Genomic DNA, 15,453 nt, shown 5'->3' on the forward strand with positions numbered 1-15,453 from the left:
CGTTTCAATCGACATTATCAGTGTCTTATCACTCTATTCATATCGGCCAGTAGGGCCCTACTTACCTGCTAGTAGGCACAGAAGGTCGTTATCAGCGATTTGTTATCAGCCATAGGTTGACATTTCACGTGTAAATCGTATTTTAACGCTTTTTGTTGCTTAACTCATTGAGTGCCAGCCACTTTTGGAGAACGGAAGCTCCCAGTGCCAGAGTTTCAGAGCATTTTCAGTGATTTCTCCAGGCCCACAGAATATTGTGTGATATTACTATGTAAACACCGAACACGCACAAAGAACGAGGAGACTCTCTTCTATCATCTGCAAAAAAAAGTTTATTGATCCCATTTTCCGTTCTTTAGTTATGAGCCGGAGAAGATAGGCTGTTTTGAGCAAAAAGACAGGTTTCAAATTATAAGCTGAGATATTCAGCCTTTTGTGAAATGAAGCATTTCAAGCACATTCACTGACTCTAGCTAATATTTTCTGATGTAGTGACGTGGTGTAGTTCTGTGGAGCCTGCGTGCCCCACCCCCCTCTCCCCCCCTCAGCTGCAAACTCCTCCCCACACGCACCCAGTCTATTTTCGGAGCCTCCGTTTTTGCGCCGGGCGGCTCCCAGCGCGACAAGGAAATGCCAAACGGGACTGCAGGGAAAGGTTTGGCCCTTCGGCGTCGGGTGCTGCCTTTCTGGCGGGTAATCGTGTGGAGAAACTATATGCAGACAGACAGACAGAGGCAGAGGAGCTCAGTTGTGGGCGTGGATTGACTTCTGTTCGCAGCCAACGTCAGCTGCAGACAGAGCAATCTATATGGCTCTGGCTGCAGCATGCATCGGTTTCTCTTTGATCACGGCTTTTTCCTGCAGTTTTCCGGACCTTTCTGTAATCTGGAGAGCACTGTCGCCACCTAATGAGTCTGTAAAATAGGTTATACACCTTCAATAGCTCCCATATTTGTACAGGAGATGCCTGATGCTTTGATCCACGTCCCACCGTCAAAAAACGCAATTGACGAACATACTCGTCCTTGGCACTCTACGTTACTAAACGAAATGACGAACATACTCGTCCATGGCACTCAATGAGTTAATTCTAACCCTGACCCTAAACCTAACCCTAAGTAGTTTTATTTGCCTAAATATAAAGTTGTTTTATAACAGCCATTCCGACCTACTAGCAGGTTTATCAGCGATAGGAATGGGGCTGAGGAAGCGCCTACTGAGTCTCTGGGTGACAACAGTCGGATCGGGTGCACCTGCCCTCTCTCTCTGCTCTCACCTGCTCTCCCCCTCACGCCTGCCTCGCTTACCCTTCTGATTTCGCCTCCTATTCTATGTTCCTCCTCCTGCTCCACATGCCTTGTATGGCATTAAGCCATTTTACCCTTTACTAGCTAGACTGGCTATCTATTGCAGATATCCACAATCCAATTATTCCCGGCCAAAAAGGACATTTCAGATATCTACAATGAAATTCTTCCTATCCACAGTTGTCATTTCAGATATCCACAATGACATTCTTGCTAGGACAAATGGCATCACTTTTGCCATTCATGTGTGAGGTTTCTCATTACAGATATATTCACAACTGGAATATATATGTAATATATATATATACTGTATATATACTGTATATATAGATATACACACACACACACACACACACACACACACACACACACACACACACACACACACACACACACACAATTTAATTCTGACTAGTGGTAATTCCAGTTCAAGATATCTTTAAAGAGTAACTGCACCCTCAAACCACTTTTTTCAGCTGAAAACCAGTGTGGGGATTCAGTAGTGTTGTTAATGGAATCAACATTTTAGTGCAAAGTATTTGAATTCTACATCCATGTATTTCGTTATAAATATGCATAGCACCCTCTGCAGGTTGAATCCCGGCTATTGCAATCGAGCGAGCCACACGAGCCGCCGCGGGACAGACAGCCGCTGAGCTAGCCTCCAATATGTCATTCAACATCGACTCAACCGGTTACACCCGCCTCCCCTCCTCAGCCCCTCCTCTCAGCCCGCCTCCCCTCCTCAGCCCCTCCTCTCAGGCCGCCTCCCCTCCTCAGCCCCTCCTCTCAGGCCTCCTCCCCTCCTCAGCCCCTCCTCTCAGCCCACCTCCCCTCCTCAGCCCCTCCTCTCAGGCCGCCTCCCCTCCTCAGCCCCTCCTCTCAGCCCGCCTCCCCTCCTCAGCCCCTCCTCTCAGGCCACCTCCCCTCCTCAGCCCCTCCTCTCAGCCCGCCTCCCCTCCTCAGCCCCTCCTCTCAGCCCATTGACACTTTTTTCTGCAGCTTTCTAAAGTAAAGGAGTTAAGTTCAGACCTGTGGGTGAAGTTACTCTAATCCCCCTCCATTCAATACTGTACATACATAGCTTGTCCTTTTTAGATATGTTAAATTAAGTTTGAACTAGTCAGAATGAGTTGCAGATATCTTCAATTGTAATTATGACCAGTCAAAATGACGTAGATATATCAAACTGCAATTACAACTAGGCATAATTCAGTCTACAATGTGAATTGTAGATATCTGTAATGAGAAACCCCATACACATGAATGGCAAAGGTGATGTCATTTGTCCTAGGGAGAATGTCAATTTGGATATTTGAAATGTTCCTTAAGAATGACATTATAGACATCTTGAACGAAAATTCGGGCTAGTCACAAATGTAATAGACTATTAGTCAAAAATGATGATTATCTCTAATGTTAATTCCAGATAGTCAAACTTAGCTATTAAATGTTGAAAGGGTTTTCCATATGCCTTGTGATCTCTCCATCCTCAGTGTCCCTGCTCTTCCTCCGTCTGGATTTAACCTCTTCACTCCTTCCATCCCTCCTCTGCTTTTATCATGCCCTCCCTCTTTTCAGCACCTTCTCCTTTTCTATTTGCTGTCTCTCTGCCTGCCACTACTCTACCTGTCTGTCTGTCTGTCTGTCTGTCTGTCTGTCTGTCTGTCTGTCTGCCTGCCACTCTACCTGTCTGTCTGTCTGTCTGTCTGTCTGTCTGTCTGTCTGTCTGTCTGTCTGTCTGTCTGTCTGTCTGTCTGTCTGCCTGCCACTCTACCTGTCTGTCTGTCTGTCTGTCTGTCTGTCTGTCTGTCTGTCTGTCTGTCTGTCTCTCTGCCTGCCACTCTACCTGTCTGTCTGTCTGTCTGTCTGTCTGTCTGTCTGTCTGTCTGTCTGTCTGTCTGTCTGTCTGTCTGTCTCTCTGCCTGCCACTCTACCTGTCTGTCTGTCTGTCTGTCTGTCTGTCTGTCTGTCTGTCTCTCTGCCTGCCACTCTACCTGCCTGTCTGTCTGTCTGTCTGTCTCTCTGCCTACCACTCTACCTGTCTGTCTGTCTGTCTGTCTGTCTCTCTGCCTGCCACTCTACCTGTCTGTCTGTCTGTCTCTCTGCCTACCACTCTACCTGTCTGTCTGTCTGTCTGTCTGTCTGTCTGTCTGTGTGTCTCTCTGCCTGCCACTCTACCTGTCTGTCTGTCTGTCTGTCTGTCTGTCTGTCTGTCTGTCTGTCTGTCTCTCTGCCTACCACTCTACCTGTCTGTCTGTCTGTCTGTCTCTCTGCCTGCCACTCTACCTGTCTGTTTGTCTGTCTGTCTGTCTGTCTGTCTGTCTGTCTGTCTGTCTGTCTGTCTGTGTGTGTGTCTCTCTGCCTGCCACTCTACCTGTCTGTCTGTCTGTCTGTCTGTCTGTCTCTCTGCCTACCACTCTACCTGTCTGTCTGCCTGCCTGCCTGCCTGCCTGCCTGCCTGTCTGTCAGTGTGTGTGTGTGAGAAGATGTGTGCTCTGAGTCCAGAGAGGCCGCAAAGCCCTGGGCTGCTCCGAGGAGGAGATGGACACTGACTTGTAAACCTGTTTTCATCCAAACACACACACACACACACACACACACACACACACACACACACACACACACACACACACACACACACACACACACACACACACACACACTTACTTCAGACCGCCCCAGGGAAGAGGCTTTCAAGGCGTCTGTGGAACCTTCAGTCAACCAGAAAAAATGATTTTTTTTTTGTCAGACTCCTGGGCATATCCCAAACTGAAGCTGGTGTGTGGCGTCATGTGTGTGTTTGTATGTGGGTGTATGGAAAGAGAGAGATGGGGGGGGGGAACGCAGATGAAGAAGGAGAGCTAGAGAAAACACAATGAGGCACTTAATTAAATCAAAACGGGCACATTCAGACTGTCCCATTCAATTCTAATCAACTCCTGAATCCATCATTTAGCATCCGGCTTTCAGCTGAATAATTGCATCCTTTTGCATTATGATGGATAATGGGCTGCGCAATCCATAAAGTGGTCCTAATGCCACGAGAGACTATAGAGTGCGTGAGGCGGTGCTGTGCTGTGCAGAGGCTGTCTGTTAGAGAGACTATAGAGTGCGTGAGGCAGTGCTGTGCAGGCAGAGGCTGTCTGTTAGAGAGACTATAGAGTGTGTGCAGCAGTGCTGTGCAGGAAGAGGCTGTCTGTTAGAGAGACTATAGAGTGTGTGCAGCAGTGCTGTGCAGGAAGAGGCTGTCTGTTAGAGAGACTATAGAGTGTGTGCAGCAGTGCTGTGCAGGAAGAGGCTGTCTGTTAGAGAGACTATAGAGTGTGTGCAGCAGTGCTGTGCAGGAAGAGGCTGTCTGTTAGAGAGACTATAGAGTGCGTGAGGCAGTGCTGTGCAGGCAGAGGCTGTCTGTTAGAGAGACTATAGAGTGTGTGCAGCAGTGCTGTGCAGGAAGAGGCTGTCTGTTAGAGAGACTATAGAGTGCGTGCAGCGGTGCTGTGCAGGCAGAGGCTGTCTGTTAGAGAGACTATAGAGTGCATGAGGCGGTGCTGTGCAGAGGCTGTCTGTTAGAGAGACTATAGAGTGCGTGCAGCAGTGCTGTGCAGGCAGAGGCAGTCTGTTAGAGAGACTATAGAGTGCGTGCAGCGGTGCTGTGCAGGCAGAGGCTGTCTGTTAGAGAGACTATAGAGTGCGTGCAGCAGTGCTGTGCAGGCAGAGGCTGTCTGTTAGAGACTATAGAGTGCGTGCAGCAGTGCTGTGCAGGCAGAGGCTGTCTGTTAGAGACTATAGAGTGCGTGCAGCAGTGCTGTGCAGGCAGAGGCAGTCTGTTAAAGAGACTATAGAGTGCGTGCAGCAGTGCTGTGCAGGCAGAGGCTGTCTGTTAGAGAGACTATAGAGTGTGTGAGGCAGTGCTGTGCAGGCAGAGGCTGTCTGTTAGAGAGACTATAGAGTGCGTGCAGCAGTGCTGTGCAGGCAGAGGCTGTCTGTTAGAGAGACTATAGAGTGCGTGCAGCAGTGCTGTGCAGGCAGAGGCTGTCTGTTAGAGAGACTATAGAGTGCGTGAGGCAGTGCTGTGCAGGCAGAGGCTGTCTGTTAGAGAGACTATAGAGTGTGTGCAGCAGTGCTGTGCAGGCAGAGGCTGTCTGTTAGAGAGACTATAGAGTGCGTGCAGCGGTGCTGTGCAGGCAGAGGCTGTCTGTTACAGAGACTATAGAGTGCGTGCGGCGGTGCAGTGCTGTGCAGGCAGAGGCTGTCTGTTAGAGAGACTATAGAGTGCGTGCAGCAGTGCTGTGCAGGCAGAGGCTGTCTGTTAGAGAGCCAGACGGCCATTAGAAAGCAGCACAGAGTCATTTTGATCCTGATCACTTGATAAGAGATACACTTAGCTTCTGGAGAACAGAATACACTTAGCTGTCCTTGGATGAGAGTACCCTTAGTCATGTCAATTTGTCAATTTTGGCCTTTTCTCTGTCAATGTATTTTTCTCCCTTTACGCTCATCCATTTGGTGACAAATTGCTTCTTTTGCCTCTCTCCCATTCTCTCTCTCTCTCCCTCCCTCTCTCTCTCGCTCTATCCCTCCCTCCCTCTCTCGCTCTATCCCTCTCCTCAGGGAGATGAAGTACTGACTGTCATTAAAACTAAGGCTCAGTGGCCAGCGTGGCAGCCACTCAACCTGTGAGTATCGCTCAATGTCGATTTTAGAAGGGCACTTCTGTGAGATATCAGGTTGTTTATCAAAAATGTGACAAAATTTCAGAAAATTGCCTGCATCAGATCCTTTTAAGCCGTCCATATATTCCAGATATTGAAGCAGGTATTAATTATTATTGCATAGTGTCTTCAGAGGAATCGTCCTTCTTGAAGGCCATTCATTGGTGATTTTCATGTTTAAACTTTAATTCAAGGATTATGTTCCTCTGTGGGGTTGAGAAAATTCGATGACCCTTGGATTCATGAAACCTTTTCAAAACCAATTGGCTAACTTAAAAAACATGCACGGCAAAGCTATGCAGTTTTCTTAATTCCTGAAAAGCTGACATTTTGGACATAAGGTTTTCATCCTCCAACAGTGATACATCGGTTTTTCCATAGTTATGCTTTTGTGGATGCATGTATTGGCTGATAGTTCCAAAGCATAGCATGTTTGGCTTAAAGTAAACAGAGATACAACAAATATTTGGAGTTTGTAAATTACAGTTTATCGGGAAAATACAAAGTTTACATAGTTTAGGACATGCTGGACTATCAACAAAAAAACAATATGAGACTTCTTTGATAACAAGACATTGCTATAAATAATGATGTAATCTGCCCTGATCTTCAGTATATGGCATTACATTCTTAATCACCAGGATCGTTTGCATTATGAAAACAACAATATAAACTGTAAACAATAAGTTGCATTCTGTCAAATTATTTTACTTTATGTTGCGTTACTTTTTTTGCTGTTCCTAAAACCTTGGGTGACTTGTTTGAACGCACACACCCAATGACATCCCATGCCTCGGAAGTAGTTCAAGAGTCATCACCATGTGGACCCCATGAAGAGTAGCTACTGTTTCCTTACAGTAGCTAATGGGGATCTAAATAAACAAACAAACCATGTCTTGGGATGTCTTAAGATGGGTCTTAGGACACATTTTTGGTAGAAATTTAGCACAATCCTAGCCATCAGCCTTTGGCATGCACACACACACACACACACACACACACACACACACACACACACACACACACACACACACACACCGCCATATCTTCCACCAAACATCTGTTTAATTACCCCTCCCAGCGTTGGCTGTCGCCTGCGATATATTGTACCACTATTATTTTTACTAATGACAACATGCATGTGTGCATGTGTGCTCGCACACACACATGCGCGCGCCCATACACACACACACACACACACACACACACACACACACACACACACACACACACACACTGTGTCTGAAATACAAACGCATTTTGTTAAATTTTACACGCAGACAATTCAGAAAGGATTGTGTTTATATTTACACGTCGGCTAAGAAGTGATAATTACGGTGTCTTCAAAGACAGCTTTTTTAGAGGCACTTTGAATGATTTTATTATTTAACAGCGTGTCCTCTGTTTTATATGTTTTTTCTGGTGCTAATTAGATGCTTTGTACAGGGATGCAAACTAGGCGTTTTTCATTGCAATCCGCTTTTTTCATATGAATTTGGATGATTTCTGTGATTCGTCCAGATCCGATGAGATTTTTTCGGGGCGGTTGGGTTGAATAAAAATTGGTGCCGACCTCAAACTATCCAATCTGAGAAAAGTTGAAGGTCAGATCGCGATGCCTATAATGGACTATTATGTATCTATTCTTTTCACCAATGCTGCCATCCCTGAGTCTCTACGAGTTACGGTTGCGGAGATATGTCCGCCCTGCATGCAGGACTACAGGAGAGAGATAGAGGACAGCGGGGGGTTGGGGGTTTCTAGTCACTGACCAAACACTCTATTTCAGTGATTGGCCGCTGTCAGAATATAGAGCCATTTAAGACTTATTTTAACACAAAAACATCACTGGATGTACCTTTAACTAGCAGTTGTGGAAGCAGGGATGTGGGATATGAGAATATGTTTGTGTTTCTCCAAATATCTTTCTGGAGAAATGTTTTCCAAAGTTTCCAAAGCAACATTAATATTTGCCAGAATATATCGTACTTCAAGCATGGACTTAAAAGCATAAATGCCTTTGGAATGATAAAAAAGGTAATGCATCCATATGATCTCTGTATATCTCTATCTCTCTCTGCTTTCCGTTTCTTTATATCCTTCCATTCCCCACCGCTATCACCAGGCGCTCCGCTCCGTCGGCAGAGTTTTCGGTGGACCGGACCCGTCACCTGATGTCCTTCCTCACCATGCTAGGGCCCAGCCCGGACTGGAACGTGGGGCTGTCGGGAGAGGACCTCTGCACCAAGGAGTGCGGCTGGGTCCAGAGGCTGGAGACAGACCTCATACCCTGGGATGCAGGCACCGACAACGGCATCACGTATGAGGTATGGGTCATTCATTTATTGGCAAATGTTTCGAGATTCAACACATTAACATTGTTCCCCATGGTCAGAAAATGTCGCAAAAAAGTCGACTTGCCGCTAGTCTCTTTTGAAAAATAAAGCAGGGGGTCTGAAAAGTCGCTAAATCTAGTGACCAAGTTGGCTAGGCTTCACTGATGCTAGTGGAGACTTCCAATATGACTGCCAGAGGGCGTTAGCCTACATCAGTGATTCTTAACCTTTTTCATATCAAGGACCCCTGATTTAGTCTACATTAGAGTCATGGGCCCCATTTGATGAGATTTTTTCTCAGACCCAAATCTGAGAATATGATTTTGTCCAGAATCCCATCCATAACTATCTGTATTGTAGGTAGAGAGACAACAGAGACACTATGATCAAAACATTCTTCTACATTATCTAATTGTAAAACTTCTTGTAAATTAAGTTTAACAATTAAATAATTGTTGGGGCCCCCCTGACAACTGACCTACATCACCTGGTAGCCCTATAGCATACTGTGTATAAATCAGTTATGTTACATTACATTACATTACATTACGTCATTTGGCAGACGCTTTTATCCAAAGCGACTTACAGTAACACACTTTTTGTCAGCAATAGAGCAATCAACTATGGAGCACAGTCTATGACAACTACAAATCCTGAAGGAACAGTGGTACGAGTTTTAGTTTAGGTTTTTTTTTTTTTTTTTTATTATTATTAAATAAAGAGAGAGAAAAAAGAGAGAGAAAGAAGTTAGATCAAGAAGGGCCCAGGTGGAGCCTGAAAAGGTGAGTCTTTAGTCTTTTCCGAAAGATTGGCAGTGATTCAGCAGTCCTGACCGAAGGTGGCAGCTCGTTCCACCATTGGGGTGCCAGGGAGGAGAAGAGTCGAGATCGGGATGAGCGACTTTTGAGCGCCCGTAGCGAAGGAGGAGCGAGGCGCCCTGCACTGGTAGAGGAGCGAAGGAAGCGGTGAGAGGTTTGGAACCTGACCATAGATTGCAGGTACAGGGGAGCTGACTGGTGTACTGCCCTGTAGGCCAGTACCAGTGTCTTGAATTTGATGCGAGCTGAGATGGGAAGCCAGTGGAGGTCCCGGAAGAGGGGAGTGACATGAGAGAATTTGGGTTGGTTGAATACCAGACGGGCTGCAGCGTTCTGAATGAGCTGAAGCGGTCGGATGTCGGTGGCAGGTAGGCCAGCCAGGAGCACGTTGCAGTAGTCCAGGTGAGGGACGATAAGTGACTGGACCAGGAGTTGAGTCGCTTCTCTTGTGAGGAAGGGACGGATTTTGCGGATGTTGTAGAGGGAGAACCTACAGGAGCGTGCTGTCGCAGCTATGTTGGCAGAGCAAGACAGCTGGTTGTCGAGGATCACCCCAAGGTTCTTAGCTGTTTGGGAGGGCAGTACAGTGGTGTTGTCGATGGAGATGGAGAGATCTGTGAGAGGACAGTCTTTCCCTGGGAGGAAGAGTAGCTCTGTCTTACCAAGGTTGAGCTTGAGGTGGTGGGCAGACATCCAGTCGCCAATGTCCTTGAGACATGCAGAGATGCGAGCCTCGATTTGAGTGTCGGAGGGGGGGAAGGAAAGGAAAAGTTGGGTGTCATCAGCATAGCAGTGATAAGAGAAGCCATGAGAAGAGATCACATAGGCAAGAGATCTGATATAGAGAAGAAAAAGTAAGGGGCCCAGGACTGAGCCCTGGGGGACACCAGTGGTAAGAGGGCAGGATCTGGAGACGGACCCTCTCCATAAGACCTGGTATGAGCGGTTCGAGAGATAGGAAGCAAACCAGGATAGTGCAGAACCTGAAATGCCGAGGTCAGACAGAGTGCTTTTGTCCTTGATTTAAGGCGCAATGGCATGAGAAAAATATGCTGCTCCAGAATCGGCGCTGGTAGTTGTCATACTTCCATACATTACGTTATATAGGCCTATTTTTTTTTCCAATATTATATTTATTGGCTTTTTTCCATAGCTTCAACAAAACACAACAATACATCCACAAGAATACAAAACAAAACACAGAACATCAAAATAAAACCCTCCCTCCCATCCCCAATAATACTGTCGGTACAAAAGGATTTTTGCATAATTATAAAATACAAGAAAGACATACTCATACATAAAACAATATTATACATAGTCATCTTTTTCCATAATGCAAAAAGTTAGGCCATTTATTAGGCCAGTTATATAATTTAAGAAAGGTGTCCACATCATATAGAAATCTTCAATTTTACCTCAGGCCTATTTATTATGTTAAGATTAAGTTCCTCACAAGCTTAGGAGCATTTTCATCCAACCCTCACATCATCACAACATGCTCTGTTCCACCTGGCTGCCTGTCACACACATCACCTTTATTCTCCTCTGTCTGTCCTTGTGAGTGAAAGTTTCTCATCCACATTCACCCGCACTGTGTTGTGGCTACAGCGCTTTATTTATAGTTTACAACCTCATGAATAAGCAAAGAGCTTATCGTGCTGAGAGGAGGTAGTAAATAGCTCTCAACATAAAACCAGCCCTCTTTCAATGCGGCTTCTGTCACTTTATGAAGCGGCTGTGTTTCCTCACTCCTCTGCTCTTGTGTGCAGTATGCTGTAGTCAAGATAGCCTTTCTGTGGTCCCCTTGGTCCTCAGACCCACACCACAACTCACTGTATTTGCATTCTGTATATTAGTATGTGCATTCTGTATGTTAGTATGTGCATTCTGTATATTAGTATGTGCATTCTGTATATTAGTATGTGCATTCTGTATATTAGTATGTGCATTCTGTATATTAGTATGTGCACTCTGTATATTAGTATGTGCATTCTGTATATTAGTATGTGCATTCTGTTACAAAATGTCAGGTCAATGACACTAATGCAAGTCCTTATTATGCTCAATCAGAATTGCATCATCTTATTGAGCATAGGAGAAAAGGATTGAGGTGGAATACACTTGTGCAGCACCTTACATGTAAATAGATTTATCTTGGATATTAACCATAGGCAGTGATGCAAACTAATTAATGCTACTTATTCCTTCAAGTATTGACAATGGCAAATGCTGCGTATTCCTTAAAAAAAAGTCTTGGCTGATGCAGACTGTGTTGCACATGTAATGTAATGTAATGCAATGTAATCTAACACAGATGCATTGCTGGTCCTGAGAAGTCCATGAAACCCACCATTAACTAGTGCTTCCGCTCCTCTTATGCTGCAAAAGTTTTCTTAACCTGGAAAAATAGAACTATTTAACCCAGGTTGCCACCAGAAAGTCTTCGCGTCCGAGGACTGTCTACCAGACATTGAATGATTGCCACCTACAGGCGGAGGCATGCAAGTACATCTGCTTCTCAGCAGTGGAGACCTTACGCTTTTTGTTCTTTTTCCATCAATAGCAGAACCTTCATAGTTTCCAGTCATCTCCAAAAACTGATGGATGTCTTCTTCTTTTTTTGTCTCATTCAGCACTACAAAACATTTTCAAAAGTCAGAAAAGAAACTTTAAGAGAACCTGTGACTACAAAGAGAATAGTTTTTATTTAGATTGTTCTTCCAGCACGATGGATGAGGATGCAGCTTCGTATCCCCCTCCAAGAATCTCTTTGTAGATGTCTTCCTATTGTCTTATCCATCACGTCTGAATGTATTCCATCAAAAGTTGACGTTTCAAACGTGCAACAACACGTTGGGCAAACTCGAAACAACAAAGGGAATGATTACCGTTTGTCGTTTGTTTCTATCTCTCCCCTGTAGAGTTTTCTTTCAGCTGTAGCAGTAGGTGGACACCCATGCAGGTACACACATGCTCTCCCACACACCTGGAAACAGTGACACACAGTGGTGTGGATCTGTTATTGAAGGTGTGGATCTGTTATTGAAGGGATATTTGGCGGGTTGATAAATGATGCATCGTGAGATCAAACAGGCAGGAGGCCCGAGACCAGATGGCTGATGGGAGAAACAGCTAGCTAGGAGACTCAGACAGTAGCTCTCTCAGGCCTTTGCTCCTGCTCTCACTGTGTCACATACAGTACATACTGTACCTCCACTGAGCATTTTTGTGCAGGATGGAGTATAAAGATGTACCCATGCACATCTATACATGGGGAGATGTAGATGCACATTTTACTTAGACATTGTCCCATGGACATTATCCTACTCACCCCCATCATATGTCACTTTAAAGGACTATTACTTTGCACTTTATCATTTATAATTTGAGATTGTTTTCTGTTTGCTCCATCTTCTGCTATTGATGTGATCTCTGCTCTGCATACTGCGCTAAGTCCAATTGCTCATTTGTAATATGATTACTCACTATATGGCTATTAAAGTGAATCTTGACTTGTGAATGTCGAGGCTGTTTTGGGCTGTTTAATTTTGATGATTAACCATTCCACAATGGAAGACGCTGACTCTCTTCCCTTGGGCATGTTCAATGGCCAGTACCAGAGCAGCTGTTCTGTCTAGGACGCCCGAGCGCATGATTTGTGGCATGCTAATGCGGGGCGAAGGGAATAACTCTCCCCTTCCAATGATGATCTGATCTTCAGCTAAAGAATCTTATTTGTGCATATTCCCCCCGTGGCTCTCCGTCCCGTAGAACCTTGAAAAGCCGAGCAAACCTCAAGAAGGGATCTGATGATTGGACCGCCTGGCCATCAGAGGCAGTTCTCCTTTATACCTCATATTATCGCAAACTCACAGCTGTCTACCTAGAGAGATGCCAGTGAAATAGTATAAAAGTAAGGGTAAGGTAAGGGTAATGAATTCATTGCCACCCGGTAGGCAGAGCTTTGACTTATTTCCCTTTGAAACGTAATTTATTTTCAGGAAGGCAACCAGAGGGATGGGACAATCTCACAATATGATTCGATACGCAATACGTATATATAGTATGTGGTTCAGGTTTCAATACAACCACTTATATCTGGGGCACAAATATTTCTATCAGTGCCATTGGCTTGCTATGTAAACTATTTAAATACTGTATGTCCTTACAAAGTGTGTAAATAATATTCATTTGGATGGATAGCTTGTGAAACTGATGGTCAAGCATCTGATTTGTGATTATACAGCAGAATAACATGGAGCTAATATTACCATTAATTTGTCTGCCCTGGCACATTTTTAGATTGCAATATATTGAATTTAGATATATTGTCCCATCCCTACTTTTACATGTACATTGTATACAGTACCTACTGTATCTTTTGCATGTACTTTTTTATATCTGATTTGCTTACCGACCCCTCTCTTTCTTTCTGCCTCCTGCAGTCTCCCAACCACCCCACCCTCCCGCAAGAGAAGATCCGGCCGTTGACCAGTTTGGACCACCCACAGAGCCCCTTCTACGACCCCGAGGGCGGGGCAGTAACCCCTGTAGCCAGGGTGCTGATGGAACGCATCGCTAGGAAGGTACTGTGTTGTTTGTGTGTGTGTGTCTGTCTGTGTGTGTGTGTGTGTGTGTGTGTGTGTGTGTGTGTGTGTGCGTGCGCGCGCGTGCGTGTGTGCATACGCACGCGTGTGTGTGACCCCTCTTTTCCCTGTGTTCAAAGGGAGAGCAATGCAACGTGGTGCCGGACACAGTGGATGACATCGTCGCTGACATCGGACAGGAGGAGAAGCAAGATGGTATAACACACACACACACACACACACACACACACACACACACACACACACACACACACACACACACACACACACAACAAACCCCAAACTAGGTAGATGAACTTCAACATAACGGCCGTCTAACTAACACCCTGTCATTAAACCTCCACGCCCTGTCATTACACGATATTGCATTCCTTTACATTCTTTGAACTTGACCATTTCCCTTCTCACTCTCTGTTGTCTCTTACCTCGGAGTCCTGTAGCTTACAGAGTGAGCTTAGCGGCTGTCAGGGATCAAACCGGTCACCATGCACTCAAAGGACAATTCCCCTGACCACCACCAGACCAGCGCGCCACCAGCAGACAGACTAATCAGGACAGACCGGTGCCTGACAGCTCTGTGCCTATTATTAACAATCTGGCCATATAGAGTGCAGGAAGTTTGCCTATGCAGCAAAATTCTTAACAAGGATCCCATGCTTCCTAATAAATGTCCTCCTCAGTCAGTCATGAACCACTTGCTCCCCCCCCCACCTCTGTTCCTCTCTCTCTCTCTCTCTCTCTCTCTGTCTCTCTCTCTCTCTCTCTCTCTCTCCTCTCTCTCTCTCTCTCTCTCTCTCTCTCCCTCTCTCTCTCTCTCTCTCTCTGTCTCTCTCTCTCTCTCTCTCTCTCTCTCTCTGTCCCTCTCTCTGTCTCGTTTCCCCCCATCTGTCTGTGAGATGACACTATGGAGACGGGGCTGCTCCCCTTGGTCTGCCTGGAGCTGCCCACAGCCTTCGCTCGCACATCAACCAAACTTCCATCTGCCTTTCCTCTCTTTTTCCCCTCCGTCTCCTCTCTCTCTTTCTCTCTCTCTCTCTCTCTCTCTCTCTGTATGTACATGTCACAACAGAGAGATGGATCCCCTCATCCCTGAGGTCTGACAGTAGTTCATTCTCTCTCTCTCTCTCTCTCTCTCTCTCTCTCTCTCCCTCTCTCTCCCTCCCTCTCTCTCTCTCTCTCTCTCTTCCTCTCTCAACCCCCAGTGAGCCATTATTAATTGCAGCCGGTGCCCCTGGATGTCTTGTAGCTCTGCTACCACTGATAATTGGACAAGGCATTAGCGACATCGAACTCCTCTCTCTCCCTCCGACTATCCCTCCAGTTCATCCCTCTCTTTCTCACAGGGAGAGATCGCCTTTGGATGAGATGAATAATCAATGTTATAGTCCTACTTTCACATTCTCCATCCATCTTTTGATTCTCTTCATTTCAGTATAATTGTAAGCTGCTCTACTGGGATGAAATACAGCGACCGTGCCAATAATGACAACAAGGTTCAATAACAGCATACAAATCGATCCCTAAATCAATCGACAAATTTATCGAATGACATGCATCTTCTTTCTGGGGCTGATCCTCCTGGTAAATAGGCGAGGTTGCCGTTTGCAAATGACTTTATCAGCCAACGTTACGAAGCAACCAACACCTGATCCATCCTGTCACTGCTT

At 45.6% G+C, this 15,453-nt stretch overlaps 1 protein-coding gene across 1 annotated transcript in view; it reads left to right on the forward strand.

The window, feature by feature from the left end:
• spon1b (spondin 1b) overlaps window positions 1-15,453 on the forward strand; it is a 94,389-nt gene that overhangs the window by 65,715 nt on the left and 13,221 nt on the right. The window contains exons 7-10 of the mRNA XM_083654450.1: window positions 5,922-5,986; window positions 8,148-8,349; window positions 13,625-13,765; window positions 13,906-13,981. Coding sequence (XP_083510576.1) covers window positions 5,922-5,986; window positions 8,148-8,349; window positions 13,625-13,765; window positions 13,906-13,981 — 484 coding nt within the window. The remainder of the gene's footprint in view (window positions 1-5,921; window positions 5,987-8,147; window positions 8,350-13,624; window positions 13,766-13,905; window positions 13,982-15,453) is intronic.

Source organism: Poromitra crassiceps (genome assembly GCF_964638095.1).
Source record: "Poromitra crassiceps genome assembly, chromosome: 18".
Lineage (NCBI taxonomy): Eukaryota > Metazoa > Chordata > Actinopteri > Beryciformes > Melamphaidae > Poromitra > Poromitra crassiceps.